Here is a 26,105-nt window from a genome sequence, read left to right on the forward strand (position 1 = left end):
TGCTGATGATGGTGATGGAGAAGAGCAAAGTGGTGGTGGTGGTGATAATGGTGTTAATCATGACGAAGGGGAAGTTGGCGGTGGTGACCATGGCCGGGACGGTGGGGGAAGTGATATTGAAGGCTATGGCTCATTTTCTCCCAGATCTTGGTCCATGGACCAAATATCACTGGTAGACGGACCACGCTGGGCACAGGCTGAGGAGGCCAGCCTGACCTTGGGGTTCAGGGCTTAGGGCAAAACCAGCCAAGGCTGCCATTAAATTTTTCCATCTGAGAGGTCCAGAAAACCTAAGCAGCCTTCTACAAAATCATGCTGGTGATAAAGCTAATTGTCCAAGCCATAGTTGGCCAACCCAGGTCTCTGCCTTTGAAATTCCTCAAAAAACCCTTTCTCTCAGACAATCCCTCCCTAGTTTTCTGTCATGCACATAACTCCCCAGATTTCTAGGATACCCACAACAAGATGCCTGCCCTCCATGACTCCAAGCCCCACTTCCTTCCCCTCTAAAACTTGTTCATCCTCAGTCACCTTCCGAGATTAGAACTAATCTGAGTGATGATTGAACTGTCGTACTCTGTCAAGTTGTTACTCATGTCAAAACCAGCCATTCTGATTCAAAAGAATTGTTCTAGTGGTAGAATTTCACACACAGTGACAGGTAGACGGACTGGGCATTTTGAGAGTTTTCAGTGAGGAAAACCTTTTCTTTCAAGTGCATAAAATCTCATCACGTCTGTTTCTTGTACTCTAAACATGATTGGCCAAAGAAAGAATAGATGAATGGGCTGGTGAGGCCAAGTCTGATGCCAATCACTAGGCTAGGTTCTGGGAAGACCACAGTGGGCAGAGATGGACATGGTCCCCACCTTTGTGGAGCTTTTGGTCTAAAACAAGCGCTGGCAGAACCAGCCCACCACCTGGTTTTGTAAATAAAGTTTTATTGGAACAGAGCACGCCCATGCACTTACAAACTGTTATGGTTGATTTCATGCTACAATGGCAGATTTGAGCAGCTGTGACAAAGACCATGTGACCCACAAAGTTGAAAATATTTGCTATCTGGCCCTTTATAGAAAGAGCTTGCCAGCCCTAGTCTAGAGGGATAACACACAGCAAAGAACCTCACAAACAGCAGTGATGGAGGAGCCCCATGGTCATAGAGAAACAAACTGGAGAGGACCTTCTGATGGGGGAGGGTCCTGTCTGGCCTTGTACCAGAAATGCCACAGCTGCTCGGGGATCTCCACTCACAGCTCTGCCTACTGCCAACTGACTGTGCCCACAGACTCCTCTAGCTCTCAAAAAGTTTAAATCTTGAGAGGGAAGTTTAAATCCTTCAGTATGGCCACACAGGGGAACAGACACTTGCCCAGGATCCCACAGTGAGGCCAGGACAGAGCCCTAGGAGAACCTAGCCCCAGGAAAGCAGAGGGTTCCTGACTCCCAACAGAAATATGAACTACGTCATAGAGGAAAATGCTGTCAACCTACCTACATCCTTCCCAATGGGATAACTGCCATGAATCAGCCACTGAAGAAAATGACCAGCCCCAAGGAACATCTGCCGGTTGAGTCAGGGAGAATCAGCAGAACTTGGGGGCCCCCTGTAACACGCATAGCCTGACACGGCAACCTTTGAAGGACTCATCCTAGGGTCTTCAAGCAGCAGGAAGAGCGTCAGGCCTGCCGTCATCTGCCAACAGTGTTCACTTGGCATGGGGTCAGGGGACAGAGGAGCCACATGCTGTCTCCACCCTGCATAGAAACAAGGGTGCCTAGGGGAGGCAAGGACAGGGCTCCAAGGATCACCTCCTGGCTCCAAAGACGTCATCTGAGGGAAGGAAGTCCCTGTTTATCAAAGCCATAGCCAAGAGCCTTTGTTTACAGAGCTGGTTGGGGACAATAGGAGTGAGCCCTGAGCAGCCTTCTGAATCCACAAATATGGGTCAGCATGGCTATGGCATGAAGACGTTGTATCTAAATATAGTGATAATTTTTAAAAAGGAAGGCTCCCCAAAATGCATACACTCAGTCTAATTATAAGAAAACTACCAGACAAATTCCAACAGAAGGTCATCCTACAAAATACTTCACCAGCACATCTCAAAATTGTCAAGGTCATCAAAAACACTGAAAGGCCGAGAAACTGTCACAGCCGAGAGGAGCTCCAAGAAACATGATGACTAAGGTATAAGGTGCTGTCCCGGATGGGATCCAAGAACAGAAAAAGGACATTAAGTAAAAACTTTAAAAATCTGCATAAACCATAGACTTCAGTTAATAATAATGTATCAGTATTGGTCCATTAATTTATAACAAAGGTACCAGACTAATATAAGATGTTAATAATAAGGGAAACTGGGATCAGAATGTATAAGAACTCTCTGTATTGTCTTCTAAATTTTTCTGTATATCTAAAACTAATCTAAAAGATATATAGTATTTAAGAAAAATTGGAGGGAAGGAAAACAGAAACTTATATTCACATAAAATCATACTCAGAATTCTAATCAAATACATCAAAGCTGCCTCACTCCCCCTTGCTCCCCCCATCCACATGGATCCTAACACACCCAACCCAGAACCAAGTTCGGAACTACCATCTTATCCTAACCCTGAGCAACTCACACAGGGCCTCGGACTCTTCCTCCTCCTTGAGTATAGTCCCCCCAGGCCACAGGTTACACAACCTCACTGTTCATCATCTGACCCAGCCACCAAGCCTGAGGACCCGCTCAGGACCTGCCCCCTGAACACCCCAGCCCCGCTCCAGGACGCTCCACCACCTCCAGCTGCTGCCTTCTCTCTCTCCTTCCCCATGCGCCCAAGGTGAGGGGCCTCACTCCCTGTCTCCACTTCCTCACCTTGCAGACTCTTCTCTACCTATGCTCTGTCACCTGCTTCTCACCCCACCGTCCACTTGCTGCTGTTCCCACAAAGGGCTACAAGGACTGCACACTGCTAAACCCTAGGGACATTCCCAGACCTAGTGGGATTTGACCACACCCTTCTTGACCCTCCCTCTTCTGTCTTGAGACCCACTCTTTCTCATGCAATAGACATATGAGGTGTGCAACATCAGTAATCATCAGGGAAATGCAAATTAAACCCACAGTGCGATATCACCTCACACCTGTCAGAATGGCTATTATCAACAAGACAAGAAATAACAAGTGTCAGGGAGAATGCGGAGAAAAGGGAACCGTCGTGCACTGTTAGTGGGAATGTAAATTGGTGCAGCCACTATGGAAAACCGTATGGAGGTCCCTCAGAAAATTAACAATAGAACTACTTTGTGACCCAGCAATCCCACTTCTGAGTGTCTGAAGAAATCCAAAACACTAATTCAAAAAGACATATGCATGTGCACCTCTATGCTCATTGCAGCATTATTTATAATAGCCAAGATATAGAAGCAACCTAAATGTCCATCAATAAACAGATGGACAAAGAAGATATGGTATGTGTTTTATATATATATATATATATATATATACACACACACACACACACACACACACATATATGTATGTGTATATATATATACTTACATATATATGTAATATATATAGTAATGTAATATATATGTGTATATATACATATGTGTTGTATACACATATATATACACATACACACAATGGAATATTATTCAGCGATAAAAAAGAATGAAATCGTGCCATTTGCGACAACATGGACAGACCTAGAGACTATTATGCTGAGTGACAAATACTATGTGATTTCACTTAACATGTGGAATCTAAAAAAACACACAAATAGAAGAGAAACAAACTCATAGATGCAGAGAACTGATGGCTGCCAGAGGGGAGGGTAATGGGGGGATGGGTAAAAAGGGTGAAGGGGAATAAGAGATACAAACTTCTAATTATAAATAAATAAAGTCATGAGATGTACAACATTGGGAAAACAGTCGATATTCCAATAAGTTTGTATAGTTACAGACAGTTCCTAGACTTACCATAAGGATCACATCGTAAGGAATATAAATGTCAAATCACTATGTTATACACCTGAAACTAATATAATATCGTATGCCAATGTTTAAAAAAAATACAGTGTCACATTTAGGATCCCTGGCCAACACCACACACACATACACACATGTGCACAAACATGCATGTGTGTACGTATATGCACACGTGTACACACACAAACAGACCTACACACGTACTTGCACACTCACATGCGCGCACACCACTGCTCATTCCCAGCTCACAGCACCTCTTCTTTCCTAGATCAAATCGAGTGTGAACAGTAAGAACGCCAAGTACCTGCTCAAAGGAGAGTACGCCGAAAAGGTCTTCCGGGTCAAAGAAGACACAGGAGACGTGTTTGCCTTTGAGAGGCTAGACAGGGAGAAGATCTCTGAGTACCACCTTGTTGCTCTTGTGGTGGACAAGAATACCAACATGAACCTGGAATCTCCTTCCAGCTTTACCATCAAAGTTCACGATGTGAATGACAACTGGCCTGTGTTCACACACCGGTTTTTCAACGCATCTGTGCCTGAGATGTCGGCTGTGGGTATGTGCCCAGTCTGTCCCTCGCCCTCCTTCCCTCCCTCACCCCCAGCCTGAAGGCATCTCTCCATTAGCAACTTCTCTGCCTGGGCCAGGGTTCAGAAAGCTCAGAGCAGTGACTATAATGCCTATTTCCCATTTTATATGGCTTGAAAGAAACACTGGTCCACAGACTAAGGTGTGGCTTGGCCCCAAACTGAGTCCTGCCCCTAGTCATGGACTGATCCCTGATCCTGATTATAGACTGAGCCCTAATCCTGATCGTGAACAGAGCCTTAACCATCAGAGACACACACATCTGATTACTCTTTAGAACAAACCCTACCCACTGCTCTGACTCTCAGGACTGGCACACCACAAACATAGCCTTTGCACGTGAAGAAATGCCAACTGTACCACAAAGGCAAGAAGAGTCATCTGTGGGACACATGCAGGAGTAGAACCCTCACCCCAAGGGGTGTCACCAGCATGGACCCCAGGTTTCCAGAGGTTACTATTCCTTCCTCAATTCTACCCAGAGCCTCCAGGAGGCGCCAGAAAAGGACTCCATTCCCCACTCCTTAGTCCAGGATCCCTGGCCACCACCCTGGGACCAGATCGTCCTGCTCAGTATGAGGACCCTAAGTGCACGGGGAAAAGCGCTGTGACACCTACCCCTCTGGGGACACCTTCCTATTCCTTTGTTTTCAGCCTTCCAGGAGAGGAAAGAAGCAGCCCCTCACTCTCCTGGGTTTCTCCTCATATCCCAAACCCCTGCCCCTCCTTCATTTCCCTGGAAATGAAAATCACCTGCGCTCTCTGCCCCCTTCAAGGTTGACCAGGCTGGGCCTCCACCCCCGCCAGCACTTTGCCCCCACACGAGGGTTTTCTCCCTCAGGACGTGGGGGAGATGGGTTCAGGGAACAGCCTGTGCCCCATCGTCCCTCGCCTGGGGATGGGATGAGGGGCCAGCAGGCACAAGGCAGCAACCCCTGGATGCTCTCTCTGCAGGGACCTCGGTCACCCATCTGACAGCCGTGGACGCAGATGACCCTACAATAGCAGACCACACCTCTGTCACATACGAAGTCCTGAAAGGAAACGAGTATTTTGCCATCGATCAGTCTGGTCTGTGGGACTAACCCTCCTGGGCAGGCACTGGCTTAGAGGGAGGGACTGGGGTGGATATCCCACGTACAGGGGCTGAGGAAGTGCAGTGTGACAGGTATCCCCAACCACTGAACCACACTGCCCTATGGAGGTGGTCAGTATCACACATTAAGACAAGGTGGCTGGCGAGGGCAGGAGGAAGCAGACAGGTGCCCAAGACACGGACTCCAGTCCAGGGAACAAAAGCAGGACCCAAGTGGCAGAAATAAATGTGGGGTATGGATTCAGACAGACCAGGTTTCCAGATCCAGCTCTCCTACTCATCCTCTCTAAGACCTCAGGCAAGTCCACTAACCTCTGCAAGCCTTAGTTCCCTAATCTGAAAATGGCAACGCTTATATTCATATTGCATGGTAGCCGCGAAGTTCGAATTAGTGTATGGAGAGCTCATGGTCCATAGTAATTGTCTATTAAGTGTGACTTTAAAAACTGTGAGGACTGAGTCTTGGGAGCAAAACAGAAGTCCCGTTGGCCAGACCTGGGGCGCCCTGTTCTTCAGAGGGATGGCAAGTCCACAGCCCAGATGTCACCACACCCTGTAAGGTGCCCAGGCAAGCATCACTAATCTATCATAGCACTCTTTGCACGCTGAGCCTAGAGGTGGCCTCGCGCTCTTTCTCGGCACAATGCTCCAGGTGGCTAAGGCCAACATCGGACCAAATAGTCTGGGCAGCTTTGGCCTTATAGTACAGGACATGGAGGCAGGGGGTGGTTGGCCAGGGGTTCTCAGCCATGGCGGCGCATGGAACCGTCTGGGGAGGTTTTAAGTCAGGTGCTCTCTGGGGAGGGCTCAGGCATCGGTATTTTCTACAAGTTCCCCAGGTAACGTGGCTCCTGCTGGGACACTTTTACAGGACTCATTTCCACAACAACCAAAGACTTGGACCGAGAGACGAAGGCCAGGTATGAGGTCGTGGTGGAAGCACGAGATGCCCAGGGCCTCCGGGGAGACTCAGGCACAGCCACTGTGCTGATCACTCTGCAGGACATCAACGACAACTTCCCCATCTTCACCCAGAGTGAGCACGTCCCCTAGGGCCCCGGGGAGGGCGGGGCTTGAGATGCGCCAGCCTCACTGTCCTGGGGGGCTCTCAGGGAGGAACCCAGAGTCCCTCTGTCTCTCCCCCGACCTCAGAGTGGGCCTACGGCACAGGGAAGCCATTTTGGTTCAGAGAGAGGTCCTGTTCCCAAGGTTGTGCCACTGCCCCGTCATGGGGCCCTGACCCCACCCACAGACTGATTCTCCCTAACCAAAGTCTGACACGAGCTTTTCACATGTTCTGGGAGGGGCTGGGGAAGAAGTCAGATGGCTTATCACTTGTACTGTCCAACACTGAGGCATAATTCAGAGTCTCAGCTGCCCCCAAGGCCAGTTTTCCTGAGGTGGCCTTACTATGCATGGCCCAAGCTCCCTAAAGGCAGGACTTGTGTCTCCTGTCAATTGATAGGTCCCTTAGCCAAGTGCCTAGTATACAGTAGGTGCTCAATAACTACTTGTTGGAGGATAGAGGGATAGGACACATAGAGCAAACCTCTTTGCCTTGGGACCCAAAATTCCAGTGGCATTATTACTGTAATTATTTTATCATGTCCATTTCCTGTATCAGAACCTGTTAGGATAATGTGAGGGACAATGGCCTTGTTCATCTCATTAACCTAATGCCCGTTGGGGCACCCTATTTGCATCAGCCAAGTACACATTTTCGGTGCCCGAAGACATCCGTGTGGGCAGCCCCCTGGGCTCTCTGTTTGTTGAGGACCCAGACGAGCCCCAGAACCGGATGACCAAGTACAGCATCGTGCAGGGCGAGTACAGGGACACCTTCAGCATCGAGACAGATTCCACGCGCAATGAGGGCATCATCAAGCCCATGAAGGTTTGTCGGTCTGGGGCAACGAGCTCAGATGTGGGGTTGGGGGCTCTCAGCATCCCCAGGACTCTCCCAGGGGCTGTTCCCGGGTCACAGGCCATCAGAGGTGTACATCTGGGTCAGCTCAGAGCTGGTCATGTGCTTATGAAGACTGTGGCCCTGGAGCTGGGATAGGGGAGCCAGGAGAGAAGAGTTGGTGCCTTGGGCTGGGTTACCCCCGAAGCAGGCCTGGAGCCAAGGATTTGGGTGTAAATGGTTTATTTGGGAGGTGATCCCAGGAGGCCCTAGGAGCAGTGACGCATGAAAAGGAGGAAGTCTGTAGGGCTCCTCCGCGAGCAGGTAATCACTGTGGGTAATGGAGCCCCAGTTCCACTGGGGACATCTGGGGGACAGCTGCCTCAGAGTTGCAGCAGCTGAGGGTGAGGGCGCCGTGGCATGGACTGAGGGCTGCTCCTGGGGGCGTTCCCTCCCTGGCTCTTTCTGGCCTGCCCTGGACACTAGAGCCCTGGTAGAGTTACAGTTGCTTGCAGCAGAAAGCCGTATCAGCACATAAGGAAACAGTGAGTGCCGTGAGGATGTGGGTGGCCCCTGGCAGTGGCCGTTGCTGACAGCAGCCAGACCAATTGAATCTGAAAGAGGAGGGAAGGTCCTGCCAGGGGCACAGAACCCCTCCAGAATGGCCATTCAGAGGACTGGAGGTCCTGGGCCAGGGATGACCCACCTCGAATGGGATACTCCGGAACCCCTGTGTCCAAGCCAGACCGCCAGCAGAGCTCCCCTGAGTCCATCTCTGGGCAGCTCTAACTGGGGACTGGAGCCACCCAGGGAGTCGGATTGCCTCCACATTACTGAAGCGGTCAGCGAGCAGGGAAGACACGCAAAGACAAAACACGTAGCCGGGTGTAAGTGCTACAGCGACCTGTGCAGGGACAATGGCCTGTGTCGGGGGGACAGGGATGGGTTCTGAGAGAACATCTGATTAGCTCTGAATTGGCTTCTTGAGGGGTGACTAGGAGTGTACTAAGCAGGCAGGGCAGGAGGAACACCTTTAGCAAAGACATGAAGAAAAGGCTCATCCTTAAGGAGCTGTGTCTAGAACCACTAGGCTTTGATCCCCTTGAGAGCAGAACTGACGCTGATCCCTGTCTGTCCCCAATACTTGGAACAGGGCCAGGCATAGAACCAGGCTTCGGGGTGCAGCCAGGAGGCAGCTGAGTGCAATGGGGGACAGCTGAGGACAGCCAGGCCCAACCACTCCCTTGATGACCTTGGAAATATCACTTCTCCAGGTCTCAGGCCCCTTATCCGTAAAATGAGTACCACCTCGCAGGTTGCCGTGAAGCTCATGTGCCATGTGCTTGGCTCAGAACAGATGCCCACCATACATTTCCCTCCCACAGCCCCTGGACTATGAACGCATCCAGCAATACACCTTCACCATTGAGGCCATGGACCCCACCATCAACCTCCGCTACGCAAGCAGCGCCTCTGCCAAAAACAAGGCCCGGGTCATCATCAACATTACAGACGTGGACGAGCCTCCCACCTTCCAGCAGCCCTTCTACCACTTCCAGTTGCGGGAGAACCAAAAGAAACCTCTGATCGGCTCAGTGCGGGCCGTGGACCCTGACGCCGCTCGGCGGAGCATTGGGTAAGGAGAGTGTGAGGCTGGTGGTCGTGACAATCCTGGCATTGCGGTTCTTCCACCTGCTGGACTGAGACCAGGACTCAAAGGGGACACTCGCTTCTCCCAGCACGTGTGTGGGAAGTGGCAGAGGCCAGACTAGTATAGCCCAAGCTCTTCCACTAACCCACATGGCCAGCTGGGATCTCGTCCTGCCCAGACACCCACCTAGCATGGTCCTGGCCATCAGAGCTGCTCAACCTTGAAGGGCCTGTTCTTTTTGGACCCAGGCTCCCCCAGGTCCCATCTGGGGAGATCAGACAGTCAAGAGGGCAACCAACCAGATGACACTAAACATGTTTTATGAATCTTCCCAAAACCACAGAAGGAAAAAGTGTTTATTTCACACAGAGAAACAACATGAAGATCGATAAAGAAACATAAGTAACCGCCACTCCCAGATAACCGATATTCATCCAACTCCTGTTTCATGTGGTCCTATCACGCCTTTGTTCATGACCACACAAACATCTAGGTACATTTATGGTGGATTTGCTGTTTGCTTGGGTTGGTTTTAAAATGTTTTAGATCATACTATGCCCATTTCATCACTACTTGTTCTTCTGGGACAAACGATATAGTTCTAAGTCATACTTTCTAGAGCCTTTAACATTTGATAATAAGTATGAATTTAATCCAATCTCATTTCATTCCTGAGGGGTAGTCAATTGTGCCAGCACCATGTATTAAACAAGTCACCTTTGTTCCCACCTTTGTTGTATACTAAGTTCCTGTATATTCCTGAATCTATTTCGGAATCCTCTCTTCTATCTCCATTCTGTTTTATTGTAGAAGCTTAACACCGAAACTTAGTGTGTATAAAGCAAGTCCTTCCCTCACTGTATTCTTACTTTACATAATTTTTATGCACTCTGAAACATTCATTCCTTCATATGAACTTTGAAATTTTTTTATCCAGTTTTTTAATTGTGTTTACGTATCAATTTCGGAAGAATTAATATTTCTATGTTATCAGGTCTGCTTACATATCAATTTTGGAAGCGTTCATGTTTCTATGTTATCAGATCTTCTTATTAAGGACAAAATATGTCCCTCCATTTTGGCCACATCTCATAAGTTTTTGGCCAGTTTATTCTAAATAGTCTATAATGATTTTTTTTATTTCTTCATAGAGCCAAGGGGTTTTTTAAGAGATTTGTCTTCGTTTTCATTTACAAGTGGTTGGATATTCTGTATTTTTGCTTTAACTTTTTCTGTGGTGGAATACACTGATACTTTTTTTCATTTATTTCCTAGAATATCAAAGCTTTTGCTTTATATATTTTAATCATTCTATTCCCTTAACAGAAGTTTATAATTATTTTACCTTCGTTATGACTTTTATCCTTATGAAATTACCCAGTTTATTCTGCTTAATCATCTTGCCTACAATTCCATATGGCCTAATGTTAAGTTTGTCAGCCCTGTTTTCATGTTATTTGTGTTGACCAACCTTTACTTTTTCACTTTCTTAAGTCATTTGGCTTTAAGTTGTCTCTCAGAAATAGAATGTAGTTGGCTTTGCTTTTCAACCTAAACTGAGATGCTTTGTGTTTAACCTATTTACATTTTTCATCATAAACGATGTTTGATTATACTTCTTTTACCGTTTTACGTTTCCCATTTCTCAATGTTTTTTTTTCGTTTTCTCACCATCTATTATTTTCACCTAGATATTTGGATTGAGTACATCCATTTTTACTTTTATCAGTGAGATTTACTTCTATCTGTAAAATTATAAATGTTTTCCTAGACCTGTATTTTGTCGTTCAAAATCTATCTCTCTCTCTACCTATCTCTCTCTCTTTCTCTCTCTCTCTCTCTCTACTCACACACACACACATACACATACACACACACACCACTGCTTTCCTATGGATAATTAATAAATCAATAATTTCATTTTAATTCCTACCAAACCAAGTTTTTTTTTATATTGAGATATTTCTTAGTTAGATGAAGTTTTCAAATAATTTTTTCAGGACCAATCTTTGTGGGTGATATACTTCCTGATTTCTTGAATATTTACAAATACATTAGTTCTTTTGCCTTAAGTTAATAACAATTAGATGTGTTCATATAATCCTAAGATTATAGACACTTCCCTCTAAAAATACTATTGATGTGTTCTAGCATTTAATTTTGTGGGGACTTTCTTGGGTGAACCTGATTTCTCTTTATGAAAATGCAATTTCTCTGTCTAGACTCTTTTCACTTTCTTCATATTGTTTGGAAATTCAAAAGTGTCATCAGGATATGCCTAAATATTGATCTCTTTTTAAAATTATGCCTAATATCAAAGACCTATTTTAATCTGTAGACCTGGGGCTTTCTTCAAATCAGAAGAGTTTTCTTTTATTATATCTTTTATTTCTTCTGTTTATATTTGTTCTGGAATTTTCTTCAGTAGTAATAAATACATATATTCCAAATATTATATATATATAATACATATAAAATAATGATATTTTTCCTCTTTCTTCACCTCTTCATACCTCTTTGCTCTTGATTTCTGGAAGAACTTTTCAAATTTTCACTTTAAAAATTTAATTTTCTTTCACTCATTTCTTATCTCTTCCAGTTCCTTTTTTATTTCTTCTTGGCTCTTGCCCAACTATCTTTTCATTAATCATAAAAAAACAATCCCAGCTGTGGTATAGTTGATTATTGTGCCACCTGCCTGAAAGTGCTATTGATGGAGTCCCAAGCACTACCCTCAGTCCAGTGATGGCAACATTGCTCAAATCGAAGGATATATCTCACTGCTCTGAACAGCTCGGGGTGGTAGAGTGCAATGCGCAGTGAAAGGAGGACGGAGGAGGATACTAAGGACAGATCCTAAAGGGCCTCGTCTGTCATGCTGAGAGTTTGAACTCAGCAAAGAACAATGGAAAGCCATGAATCTCTCTCCCCTGGGCAGATACTCCATCCGCAGGACCAGTGACAAGGGCCAGTTCTTCCGAGTAACCAAGCATGGGGGTATTTCCAATGATAAAGAACTTGACAGAGAAATCTACCCCTGGTATAACCTGACTGTGGAAGCCAAAGAACTGGATTCTAGCGGTGAGTGGCCCCATCTGCCAGGGAACCTGGTCTTTCTCCTTTCTCTCATTCTTTCAAAATTGGCATCATCTGTCATTGCAGGTCTCTACAGGTATTACAAGTTCCTGCTGAAGCACCACCTGCCCAGGATGCTGTAGAGCCCCCCTCCCCAAATGTGCATGGACCAGCAGTATCCACAGCCCCTGAAACCTTGTTAGAAGGCCAGGCCCCAACCCCAGTTCAATCAGAATCTCGTGCATGTTACAGTTTAAGAAGCTCTGTTAACCAACAGGCATCCAGATGTCCCTGTGATGAGAATCATCCAGGGAACCTCTTAACATATGGCTTCTCAGGCCCCTCTCTGGAGGTTTTGGCCCAGTGAACCAGAAATAGTGCCAAGGAAAGTATACTGAACAAGTGCCATTTGAATCTTATTATTGTGGAAGTTTGGAAAAGGCAGCTTTGGGGGCTGTTTATGTTCCAGTTAGTGGGTTGAATTCAAAATCTGCCGCAGCTTCTAACTCCAAGATTGTGAGGTTCTCTAGAAATTAGTGTAACTTGTGCCAGAGGGAAAGGCAAGTGTTGGAGTTTTGCACCCTTTGCCTATATGAGCAAATCATAACTCCCCTCCAGAAAAAGGACTAACATGCCCAACTTACCCAGGAGACCCGCAGCCTAGAGACGGATTGACGTGGCCAAGGCCCCACTAAGCACCACCCTGGAAGGCCCCTACTTTCTGCTGGGCCCCCCAACGTGGCAGTCAGGCCAACTTCAATGGGCTCCTGCATATGTTCCAAAGAAATACTTACCCCCTTTTTCCCCCATCTAATATCATTCATGCAGTTTTTAAATTTTAAAAGGAATAATTTGTTGTTCATTTTAAAACATAAAAAAACAGAAAAGGAGAAGAAAATTATTCCCCTATAATCCCACCATACAGAGACAACTACTGTTAGCACTTTAGTATAGCTTCTCTAGTCTTTGTTCTATACATATTTTTATGCAAGTAAGTTTATAATATGTGTGTAAAATCATATCCTGCATTTTTATGTAACCTTATTCCAGAACCACTTTTTCATGATACTAAAATGTCTTTTTTTAATTACATTTTTTTAAATGTAATTTACATGGGCATGTAAATGGCCACATAGTCCATTCTTTTGAAGCGGCATAATTTATTAACCAAATCTCACTTAGGCTGTTTGCCTTTTAAATTATTTTGAAATCAATTAATATAATTTAATAAATTATATGTATTTCAGTTCAATTACTTACTTGAATCATTAGATTAGTTTAATAATTTAGCTACTTAAATTACTTAATCCAATTAACTTCATTAAACCTTTTTAAAATTCACTTAGGTTATTTACCTTTTTATTCTTACAAGTAATGCTTGTATATAAAGCTCAAACCCCTTCTCTTCCACACTTTTCATCCAGAGCACCATCCCTGGCCTCTCTTCCAGGTCCATAGCCCCCTCTTCCTGCAAAATGGGCATCCCTCCAGGAGTGCCCATCCACACACCTTCAGCTCCTGGGCCTGGCATGAGCTGAGCCCACTGTGGTGACAAGTCCTTTCTTTCTGCAGGGACCCCCACAGGCAAAGAATCCATCGTGCAGGTGCACATCGAAGTTCTGGATGAGAACGACAATGCCCCCGAGTTCGCCCAGCCCTACAGTCCCAAAGTGTGTGAGAATGCTGCCCAGGGCAAGGTGAGTCTGGCTTAGGGGGGACGAGTGAGGCGGCACCCATCTGGGACAAGCTGTGGGGCACCACCTCCCTCCCATCCACAGTCAGCTGGCATTTCACCGAGCTTAATGTAACCTGTACAACAACCTTAAGGAAAGGCGACATTATCCCCACTTTATAGATGGAGAAACTGAGACTCAGAGAAAATACGTGGAGAACAGATTGGCAGGGAAGGCGCTGGTATAAAGAGTGGCTTTATGGAGATCATTTAGGTTAGTGTTGCACGGGAGAAGCAGCCATGATCAGGTCTAAACCCAAAATCTCTATCAGTGAACCCCAGGCCACCCCAACACCACCACTGACTGTCCCCCATCTTTCACACTTTCCAGCTGGTTGTACAAATCTCGGCAACAGACAAGGACATAACGCCAAGAAACGTGAGGTTCAGATTCTCCCTGGGCACCGAGCACAGCAACTTCAGCCTCACAGATAATCACGGTATGCGTCAAAGTAGTCAGCCTGGCTCTTAGGGGGCTCAGGGATGGGGTTATTTGAGTCCTGAAACACCAGGGTCAAGGACCAGCCAAGAAATTGGGGGCAGGCCCTCACTGGGGTTTTCACATTACGGAATATTTTGTACAACTTCTGCCACATACCTTATTGGTCTGCAATGGTCAGAGCCACCCTGGCCAAACTGCCAAGTGCACGTGGCCTGCCATTCCCCTTAAGATCTAAGTCAGCGAGGCATACAGAATAGACATGGGGTACAGACGGAATAGATATGGGGAGCTCTATTCATGAACTAGCCAAGGAATTCCTTCCCACACAAGATCTTTGTGCGCAGCACAATTACACATTGCTGAATTTTGAGGTCACTCCCAAAGAGTCAAAACCAGATGCCAAGGGTAGAGAAAACTGTCGTAATCCAGTTATAATAACTACTTACCACCAGGTGCCCTGGAAGAGGATTTGGCCCACCAATCACAACCCAGAGAGTCCTATGATGTCAGCAGTGGCCAATCAGAGCTTGGGAAAGAGATGATGCTGAGTTGATTGAATTCCAGCCAATAGCAGACAGGCTTCCATGGCTTCAGCAGCTTCCTTACAAAAATAGGAAAAAATCCCCCTTTGAGTCTAAATAGAGAAATCCTTCACCCAGTATGGGGTGAATGGAATCCCTACCCATCCCTGACTGGCGAAACTGTGGTTGATGAGGAACCCTGTATAGAAACAGCCATTGCCACTGTTGAGGAAAGTCAGGGAGTAGGGTCCCTAAGAGGGGGGATAGACCCAGGGAATCAGCCACAGCCTCCTGTGAGATGGGCAAGGTGGTCATGATGTGTTGACAGTCAATGACAGACCATTCGACATTCAGCTCTTTAGCAGTAAATAATGTGGCAAAAATACCTGTCACCCCACCCACAAGGTCCAACTCAATCCCACCTCAGAGAAGGTCTGCAATCAGGTAGAAAGCTTTAAAGGCCAACCAAAAGATACCCAAGTGCCACCAGGAGGCACAATTGTTGGTCCCAGATTCACTTATAACATGAATATCATGCTATGGTATTAAGTGAGTTTAGTGAGAAAGCCCTCGTTTCTCCCATAAAACGTCAATGCCATATCGTTGATTCTCCATTATAATAGACATGACTACTAAATAATGAGAGGTCACCGGCTATCATTTGAAATCTAAAAGATGGCCTCCTTTGCTTTCGGCTGGCTTCCTGAGTAGGCAGACCCTGCCGGCTGCTCAAATTCCCCTTCTAAATCCTGGAGCAGGGAGTCCTTGAACCCTCCCCGACCATCAGCATCACAACCTTCCAGGGAGCCTACAAAAGGCAGATTATCTGGCCTCTGCGCAAAGCCACTGAGTCAGAAATGGAGGAGGGAGGGAGGTGGGGATTGCTGAAGGAGGGTCTGAAAATCAGCAGGTTTAAAAGGCTCCCTTGGGGAATTAGCCTATACATGAAACCATTGACGGGAGCTGGGAGGGAGAGCCAGTATTTGAGCTGAAGCACAGTCCCAATTCCAGCCTGTCCCAGAAATCCCCGATTAGGTGTGTTAAGGAGGAAGAAAGCTCAGGTATATCAGTTGCCCACAGACACAGAAAGCAAAAATTTTACATTCTGGCCAAGCCATTTTTAAAGACTAAGTCAAAAGGAGCTGCCCAAAATATCCCCTCTCTGGAGGAACAGACCTGCACTGAAATGGCTGAAACATGAGGCAGGGGTTGCAAAGGGCACAGAAGCAGCCCAGGCAGCACAAGGGCTGGCACAGTCAGAGAGGGCTCCCTGGAGGAGGCAGGCCACGCCATCAGTGTGGATAAGAGGACGGGCACTCTGGGCAGCAGAGCCTGACCCTGCAGCCTTGGTGTTTCCAGATAACACAGCCAACATCACAGTCAAGTACGGCCAGTTTGACCGGGAACGAACCAAGGTCCACCACCTGCCTGTGCTCATCTCGGACAACGGGAGGCCGAGCCTCACGGGCACCAGCACGCTGGCTGTGACAGTGTGCAAGTGCAATGAGTATGGCGAGTTCACCTTCTGTGAGGAGGTGGCCTACCAGGTGGGCGTCAGCGTCCAGGCGCTGGTAGCCATCTTCCTCTGTATCCTCACCATCACAGGTCAGTACCCAGGAGGGCAGGGAGGGGACACTGCACGGGCTGCACCAGAGGAGGAAGAGGCCAGGGACCCAACGTGGGCCCCTGGGGTTCAGAGGTGGGGCCAGGAAGGCCAGCTCGACCTCCCTGGGTGCCTAAGGGTGGGGGTGGACCGGGGAGGAGGACAGGCCCTTGGGCCCTGCTTTAAAATACTTTATATATGACATTCACTTATTCAACTTTTATATTCACTTATTCAACTTCATGTGTGCCAGCTACTGTTCTAGGCATTTATTTACATAAACCTACTTTGAAAACAGAAGACACAGTTCCTCTTTTGGAAAGAAATAGAAAATCTCAAAACTTCTAGTTTAGATTATATCCACGGGCTTTCTTTCCTTTCATAGGAACCCTCCAGCTTTGAAATCTCTTTCTTTCTTTTTTGGGACTCTGAAATTTTAGGAATATTTAAAGCCTTGCCTTAGTTTGAGTTCCCAGAAAGCAGACCTGGGCACAAGGATTGGGGTGCAAATGGTTTACTTGGGAGATGCTCCCAGGAAGCCCAGAAGGTAGATGGGGTGTGAGATGAGGAATGGAGGCAGCCAATGAAGAGTGCATTGTCACCCAAATTACCCCCGTGAGTCACGGGAGCTTCCTCCCACTGGGACTGGGCGGAACTCATAGCCAGTGTTTACCCAGCAACTCCCACCAGCTGATGGTTGGGGACTCCTGTGAGAGGCAAACGTTCTCCTGCACTTCACTTGCCATGAGATGGGGCAGGGGCCCGTCCTCCAGAGGACACCACAGGTGACAGGAACTGAGGTGGGAGATAGCGAAGCACCCACATTCTCTGCTCCAGGCCTTTCCTGCCAGTAGTTCCCGAGAGGCCCCCTGAGTGTGCCTCCCTTCTGGGGGGCTTCTGTGGCAGAGAGTCCCGACCCAGATTCCTCTTTGAATAATAGTTAATAACAATAATGATAATGGCATTGCCACCACACACAGAATGGCACTAACCTGATAACCACCTGACCAAATATAAACAGAGCAGAGAAGCCATTGTTTCCATTTTACAGGCCAGGAAAATGAGGCTCAGAGAGAGCATCTCAACTTTACTTACATATGTAACAGTTTGTTAACTAATTCCAGACTAGAAGGACAGAGCCTGAGGGATGATCTAAGTCTAATTTTAGGAGCTGTCAGTCCACCCCTCCTCGGGGGGTTTGGTCCCCCTCATACATCCACACTCCTGGGCTTTCACCAGGGTCGACATCTACACCACTGCCAGCCCCGGTAGTCTCCGCACATCACTCAGCCTCTCTGAGCTCATTTTCTTGCCTGTAAAATGGGATAATAATTCCTACCTTGAGTGAGACAACATGGAAATGTGCCGATCGCATGCCAGCATGTATACAGTAGGTGCTCACCGCTACTGTGATGAGTCCCATGTCTGCCATCCCCTCTATTAAGCATTATTATCAGAACTGTCCACGAACCAATGGATCCGAATTTTTGCACTCCAAATTGCGACTCGGTCCCTTTCGCCATCCTGCGCCCACCTCTGGCTTTCTCCCCCTGGACATGACAGAGAAGGATGTGCCACAGTGGTGCGAGGAGGGAGGAAAGGAAGGTGCAGGTAGATGGGGTGGAGACTGGCAGCAGGGAACGAACTTGAGGGCGGTGCCCTCCGTGCCCGCCCCCCATCCTCACCGGTGGCGGGACACGCAGGCAGGATTCCACGGGAGCAGGGCCGGGCAGGCACCACGGAGGTGGTGGATGGAGGGCCCTCCAGGCGTCTGGACCAAAGCAAACCTTGGGGGCTGGCCTGGGTGTCACGGGGAAGCTGGGCGGTGCCGGAGCTCCCAGGGCGGAGGGGAGGGCGCGGTGTCCCCCCCCCCCAGGTGGCGACCTCCCCCCCAGCGGCACCCGGTCCAACTCCCCTGCCCCGCAGTGATCACCCTCCTCATCGTCCTGCGACGGCGGCTCCGGAAGCAGGCCCGCGCCCACGGCAAGAGTGTGCCGGAAATCCACGAGCAGCTGGTCACCTACAACGAAGAGGGCGGCGGCGAGATGGACACCAACAGCTACGACGTGTCGGTGCTCAACTCCATGCGGCGCGGCGGGGCCCGGTCTCCGCGGCCCGGGCCGGACACGAGGCCCCTGGTGTACGCGCAGGTGCAGAAGCCGCCGCGGCGCACGCCCCCCGCTGTGCACGGGGGCCCTGGGGACATGGCCGCCGTGATCGAGGTGAAGAAAGACGAGGCTGACCACGACGGCGGCGGCCCGCCCTACGACACGCTGCACGTCTACGGCTACGAGGGCTCCGAGTCCATCGCCGAGTCCCTCAGCTCCCTGGGCACCGGCTCCTCTGACGCGGACGTCGATTACGACTTCCTCAACGACTGGGGACCCCGGTTCAAGATGCTGGCCGAGCTGTACGGCTCCGACCCCCAGGAGGGCCTCGTGTATTAGGGAGCTGCGCGCCTCTGGGCCTGGGGGCCCAAACCACTGCAGCTTCCGCCAGTCGGACACCAGGACCGGAGCCCTCAACTTGCAGCACTGACACCCCAGCCCAGCAGCCCTTCCTCGCGAGTCCCAGAGACCTGACCACCTTGGGTAGCAAAGTCCAGGCCCCTGAAATGTCCAGGAACATATGTCAGTGATGGCTACCTCCCAAATGCTGGAAAATCCCAGCTAGCGTTGTGTCTGGGCTTGGACATGCACATAACCCCATCACCAGGGACCACAGGTCTAACACAAAGACTTCCTTGGCTCCTCAAAGCAGCTTATGGTCACCTGCCAAGGAGAGGTCTTCCCCGGAGGTCCCTGAAATCCCTGGTGAGGCTGGTGAGGCCCTGGTGCCTGTCTGCCTGAAGGCAAAGTGCAGGACAGCAGGACCCGTGGCTGACACTCCCGGTGGCCCAGTCCCAAGGGAGACTGGAACTGTCCATCATGCCTGCCCTGCTTTAACTTCCTCACTGCCCCCTCCCAAGTCCCACACCACGTCTGGGCCCCTCCCCAGGTCTGTCAAGAGGGAGAAAGTGGCCCTTGGCAGCTCCCAACTTCAGGTCCTGAGGTGACCTCACTTGTCTGCCATGCGGGTAACTGTGCTGTACTGAACATTGAAAATTCAACCAAAGTCAGGGAAATGGTTCGCCGAACTTTGAAGCAACTATGAATTTATCCTGAAGGGACAGTGGGGACCAAGCGTGACAAATCCTAGAGTGAGGGATACCTCCACACCCATACCCTCCTTAGAGGGCCTGGAGTAGCTGTGACCCCAATATGAGCCTCATCAACACCCCTCTAGTTTTGCCTGGAAGGGGGAACCGATGTTCCCAGAGCAGAACACCTCTCCCCCTCTCTGTCTTACCTGGTCACTCATTCATGCTCTCTCTTTCCTTTCTTTCTCTCCTCATCTCTTGACTGACTTAGAGGCAGGCACCCACAGCAACTAGCAACTCTGGCCAATGTCTAAACCCAAGCATGACTGCAATGGAGCCACACAGTTTGCCCTTACACCTCGGTGTTGCCACATCTCAGGGAACTCCAGCAGGGCCCCATCCCTCGGGCACACCCTGCAGAAGACAAGGCCCCTGCCCTGCCCATGCCCTAGTCCTCTCTTCATCTCCCACTTTTAGCCACACATGGAATATTCCACTGTAAACACGCCTTGGAGAAGTGGCATCACTCAACGGGAGGGGTCAGGGAAGGAGGCAAACCCTCCAACTCATTCTTGGTCATGACTGAGATTCCCACTCTGGGTAAGGCCCCTCACACTTCAGGGGACTGTAGATAAAACTGACTTATTTTTAACCAGTAACTAGTTCTTCGTAAACTTTTTTTTTTTACTAATAATACTTACATGTTTCTAGCTCTCACAAAAATATAAGAGTTTTGCATAGTAAGCAAGTTGCTTTTTAGGTTAACAATTTAACAGGTGTTTGGTTTTTTTTTTAGTATGATAAACAGATTCCTGTAACCTATTTCCTATCATTGTAGTAACTGCTCTAGAGATAATGACTATATATTGACCACACTGGTGCATGAGACGTACTGTATTTTTTATATCTAAATAAAGAAAAATCTTGAAGTTCTTCCATTTCTAGAGCTTAGAGAGCACATGTGAAATACACACACACACACACACACACACACACACACACACACACACAACCATGATCATCAAAGGAGCCAGGAGACATTTGCCATCAGAATTTCAGAGACACCACAGAAAAGGGATTGTAGCAGAGAATAACAAGGAATGCCTAGTGCAGCCTCCTCTCCTCCCAGAACCCCATACCATCACCCAGTCTCTGTACATGCCCCCCAATTCCACCCTATACACTAGGCAAGAACCTCTGGGAGCTGAAGCCACAATACCATTTCCATCTTGCAAATGAAGACTCGGGGAGGTGAGATACATCAGCAGTGAGGGAGGAAATCAATCTCCAATTAGCTGGCTGACAACAGTGATTGAGCAGCCAGCACTTTATTGGGATGTATGTACCCCAACATTAAGATCCTGGTTGGAGAATCTCAAAATGAAAATGAGAAGCAGCTGCCTCCATGTCAGGCTCAGGTCTGAATTGGGGAGGTGGGGGATGAAGCCCAGCTCGGCATGGACCCTGCTCCTTGACTCCTGCCAGCAGGGTTTCCTGGGCAGTGTGTCCCCCAGAAATGATATTTTGCAAACTGTGTTCTGCACAAACACTACTTTTTGAAGCTCTCAGAGACCAATTTGTCTCAATTCCAATTTTTTGTTCTTATTTCCCTGGAGATTTTTTTTTATACATAGTTTATTTAGGAATATATTGTTTAATTTCCGTATATTTGTGAATTTTCCAAATTTCCTTCTGTTAATGATTTCTAATTTCATTCCATTGTGGTCATAGAACATACTTTTTTATAATTTCAATCGCTGTAAATTCACTGAGATTTGTTTTATGCCCTAACATATGTTTTCATCCCGGAGAACACACCACGTGTACTTGAGAGGTGTATGTGCTGCTGTTGTTGGGTAGAGTGTTCTACAGATGTCTATCGGGGCCTGTTGGTTTATAGTGTTGTGCACATTTTTTATTTCCTTGTTGATCTTTGGTCTAGCGAGTCTATCCATTGTTGAAAGTGGGGTGCTGAAATCTCCAACTGTTATTCTTGAATTGTCCATTTCTCCCTTCAATTCTGTCAGTTGTTGCTTCAGTTAGTTTTGGTCTCTGTTGTAGGGACCTATAGGTTTATAATGGTTGTATCTTATAATGGTTGTAAAATATTGACCCTTTAGCATCATAAAATGTAACTTTCATATTTAGAAACAATTTTTATCTTAAAGTCTATTTTGTCTGATATTAGAATAGTCACTCCAGCTCTCTTTTGGTTGCTGTTTACATGGTATATCTTTTTCCATCCTCTTACTTTCAACCTATTTGTGTCTTTTAATATAAAGTATATCTTCTGTGGACAAAACATAGTTGGATCATGGCAGTTTACCCATCCTACCAATCTCTGCTTTTTGATTAGAGTGTTTAATTATTTTATATTTAATGTAATTACCAATAAGGTAGGATTTATGTCTTCCATTTTCCTATTTGTTTTCTATGTGTTTTTTGTTCCTCTATTACCCCAATACTGCCTTATTTTATGTTATGTTATTTTATGTTAGACATTTTCTAGTACCATTTTAATTATCTTGTCAAATCTTTTACTGTTTTTTTTCCGTTATTTTCTTAGTGGGTCCCCTGAGGTTTATATTTAAAATCTTAACTTATAACAATCGAGTTATAATTTGTACCAACTTAAATAGTATATAAAACCTTGCTCAGATAAAGCTCCACTACCTCCCCCGTCCTTTGTACTATCATGATCATGCATATTGATTTTCGAACATTGTATGTCCATCAGCACATACAATTTTATGGTTATTGCTTTGTGCCTTTGTCTTTTAAATCACATAGTAGGGAAAAGTCACAAACAAGAAAATAGCTGTTTAAACTGTCGTTATACCTACCTATACCTACCTATACCTACCTTTATTGCTGGTCTTTATTTCTTCATGTGAATTCAAGTTACTGTCTAGTGTCTTTCATTTCAGCCTGAAGTACTCCCTTTAGTATTTTTTGTAGGGAAAGTCTGCTAGTGAGAAATTCTCTCCATTTTGTTTATCTGGGAATGTCTTGATTTTTCCTTTATTTTTGAAGGATATTTTTGCTAGATATAGGCTTCTTGGTTTATAAGGTTTTTTTCTTTCAGCACTTTGAAGATCAACCCATGGTCTTCTGTTCTCCCTGGCTTCTGATAAGAAATGGCTGTTAATCTCACTGAGGAAACTTTGTGTGTGATAAGTTGTTATCTCTTGCTACTTTCAACATTTCCGCTTTGATTTTTAATAGTTTAATTATGATGTGTCTAAGATAAATTCTAAGGTAAACTCGTATTTTACTTGAAGTTCATTGATCTTCTTGAATTTGCAGATTGATATTTTGATCAAACTTGGGAAGTATGGGCCATTATTTCTTCAAAGGGTCTTTCTGTGTTGTTCTCTCTCCTCTCCTCTAGGACTCAAATTATACACATATTAGAATGCTTTCTGATGTCCAACAGGTATCTAAGAGTTTATTCTTTTTTTTTCTTTTTTTCTTTATGTTCCTTAGGCTAGATAATCATCAAGTTTGCAGATCCTTTCTTCAGCTAACGCATATCTAATCTTAAGCTCTTCTAGTGAATTTTTTATTTCACTTATTGTACTTTCAACTCCAAAATTTCTACTTCATTCTTTTTTTTTAAATAATTTATACCTCTTTATTGATATTGTCTATTTGATGAGACATCATTCTCATACTTTAGTTCTTTAGACATGGTTTTCTTTGAACATATGTTAAATGAATGTTTAAATCATTTATTTTAAAGTCTTTGTCTAGTAAGTCCCACACATGGGCTTCTTTAGGAGTAGTTTCTCTTTATTGCTTTCCTTCCTGTGAATAAGTCATACTTTCTTGTTTCTTTGCATATCACATAATTTTTGTAGAAAATTGCATACTTTAAATAATACAATGTGGCAACTGTGGAAACCAGATCCTTGTCCCACAGGGATTGTTGTTACTGGTTTGTTCTTGCTGCTGCAATTTATTTAGTGGCTCCCTAAACTAACACCATAAAGTTTGTACTTTTTTGTTGTGTATGGCCACTGAAGTCTCTGCTTGGTAGTGGTCGACTAACGATTGGCAAACATACCCTTAGATGCCTGGAATCAGTAAGTCTCTCTCAGCATTTGATGAGGGACCCTGTGTGCATGTTGAGAACACCTCTCCCTTAGCCTTCACTTTCTGATTGTACGGAGCCTCAAAGTCAGCCAGAACTGAGAGCTTAGGGCCTTCTCGGGTCTTTCCTGTACATATGCACAGTCTTACACATATGAGTGGCCTTTTAGATTCCCAGGAACATGCCAAAGGTTTTCAAAGCCCTCCATGGACAACTCATTTACCAACTTTTCCTTTTAAGGTTTTTGGTCAGCGTCTTGCTTGCCCCAGCTATGTAAATAATTGCCATTGATTGTTTTCAACAAATGCCCTCAGGGGGGAAATGGCTGTGCCTTTGAGCAAACTTCAAGTGAGGCTTAATAAACATAACCTTTCAAGTGATGTTTTCTAGGGAAAATAATGGCAGTTATCTAGGCCTTGGGCTTTGGAGGACCTCCAACCCCTTTGCCCCTTCCAGCAGCTGCTAGGCGGCTTATTTTCACTGTGATGGTGGGGCTGAGTTTAAGGGCTACTACATGGCTACAGGGCTGGAGAGAGGGAGATGGGACTAAGGTAAGTGAAAGCACTTTAAAGTTCACTGTTCTTACCAAGATTTAGCCATTTTCTTGAATAAACACTCCCTTAATTGTTGCAAGCCTTTGGTTAATTTCCACAGTTCTGAAAAAGTTTATTTTGACAATTTTTCCACTGTTATTGCTTTTATGGAAGACAGGATTTCTTTATTCTGCCATTCCTGCTAATGTCACCCCCTCATGCTGGTTTTCAAGCTGCTTTCCTACCTGTGTGAAATGCCTGCTCCTGAACTCACAGTTGTCCACCCTTGGAACCCATGAGATCTGTCCACTACCTCCTCCTCCTCCTCCTCCTCCTCCTCCCCCTCCCCCTCCCCCTCCCCCTCCCCCTCCCCTCCCCCTCCCCTCCCCCTCCCCCTCCCCCTCCCCCTCCTCCTCCTCCTAGAAGGCTCTCAGGTCTCAAGTCACCTCCAGGTCAGTCAGTCCCTATTCCTCCAACGCTCCAGTGGGGCCTGGCTCTTAACTCTGGGTCATCCTGGCCACCTCCTCTCTTTGGCTCCTATTCATCCTGAGGCAGAAGGAGTCATCTTCGTGAAAGCAGAAGGCTCACCTTTAGATTTGGAAACTTTGGTGGACACCACAGTAGGGCACAAACCCAATGCTCCCTGGAATCTGCTTACCACACTGCACATACCTTCTCCAGCCAGCCCTGGGCCTGGCTAAAGTGAGCAGGGGCAGCAGAAGCTCTGAGCCCTTCCCTTTCCCTAGGACAAACCTATGAGGCCTGCATGACATGACCTTCTTCATTTCACAGATAACTAAAGTGAGACCCAGAAAGGGGTGCAATGTGGCCAGAGCCACACAGCAAGTTAAAGACAGACTTAGGACTAGAAGCCACCTCCTGGCTTCCAGGAGAACTTGGATCTGAGGGAGACGTCCCCAGATGTTGGGGCTGGAGGCTGGACCAAGAAACACCATCCAGGCCCACTGTGCTGGTTATAGGGAGAAATGACCACTAGGTGGCGTGCGTCATCAACAAATGTTCGGCCCTCGCTGGCATCCTAGGTGTAATACATTGCTCTTGACAAAGAACCTGGCTGAATCATAGAGGCGCTAGGAATCCAACCCCACAACCCCCTCCTAGGTTCCGGTTCCGCACCTCCCTTAATGCCAGGTTCTGATGGGAAAGAGTCAAGGACCTAGTTCCCCGCCTCTCTGGGGAGATAGGGTACCTGCAGCCTCCAGCAGCCCTGTTGCCACCGAGAATCTCAATCACAGGGAGCAGCTGACCCTGGCTGCGGGATCCTTGGGCTTGTGAGGGTCACAATAAACCCCATAGTCCCTCCTGGCACCAGGAACCCCTGCCTCAGTGTCTGCCCAGTTTTCCTCGTCTGCCCCACCCTGCTTTCCCCAAGCCAATCCTGGAGCACTGACTCGAGGCCAGAAACAGCGGCCATCCCTAAGTGCCTTGGTTCCAGGTACCTCCCAGGTCAAGAATCCTTACAATGAATCCTACTGTCCTTGAGGTGATGGGTTGAGTCACCAAAACCAAAATCTCAGACCACCCGCAATTCCCCACAGAAGACATGCACGGGGTATATCTGCCACAATGTTAATTTCAGGTTATGTACAAATGGAAAAAATAGAAATGTCTGACAATGAGAGACTAGTTAGGTAAATTATGGCAGATCCATAAAATAATCCTGGACAGCCATTCAAAGTCACGTTATGACATGGTGATCTTGAGCTGAATTCAAGGTCA

At 47.0% G+C, this 26,105-nt stretch overlaps 1 protein-coding gene across 2 annotated transcripts in view; it reads left to right on the plus strand.

Moving 5' to 3' along the window:
• The window catches only part of CDH5 (cadherin 5), a 36,699-nt gene extending 12,949 nt beyond the window's left edge, over positions 1-23,750 (plus strand). The window contains exons 4-13 of one of the 2 annotated variants that reach the window (XM_081031337.1): positions 4,257-4,545; positions 5,532-5,648; positions 6,545-6,709; positions 7,380-7,567; positions 8,962-9,212; positions 12,166-12,308; positions 13,875-13,999; positions 14,366-14,474; positions 16,357-16,602; positions 18,527-21,887. In XM_081031337.1, coding sequence (XP_080887463.1) covers positions 4,257-4,545; positions 5,532-5,648; positions 6,545-6,709; positions 7,380-7,567; positions 8,962-9,212; positions 12,166-12,308; positions 13,875-13,999; positions 14,366-14,474; positions 16,357-16,602; positions 18,527-19,047 — 2,154 coding nt within the window. In that variant the 3' untranslated portion in view covers positions 19,048-21,887. Of the gene's footprint in view, positions 1-4,256; positions 4,546-5,531; positions 5,649-6,544; positions 6,710-7,379; positions 7,568-8,961; positions 9,213-12,165; positions 12,309-13,874; positions 14,000-14,365; positions 14,475-16,356; positions 16,603-18,526 lie in introns of both variants that reach the window. The other variant, XM_081031338.1, reaches the window with a different exon arrangement.
• Positions 23,751-26,105: the final 2,355 nt, after the last annotated feature.

This window comes from Rhinolophus hipposideros (assembly GCF_964194185.1).
Source record: "Rhinolophus hipposideros genome assembly, chromosome: 21".
Taxonomy (NCBI): Eukaryota; Metazoa; Chordata; class Mammalia; order Chiroptera; family Rhinolophidae; genus Rhinolophus; species Rhinolophus hipposideros.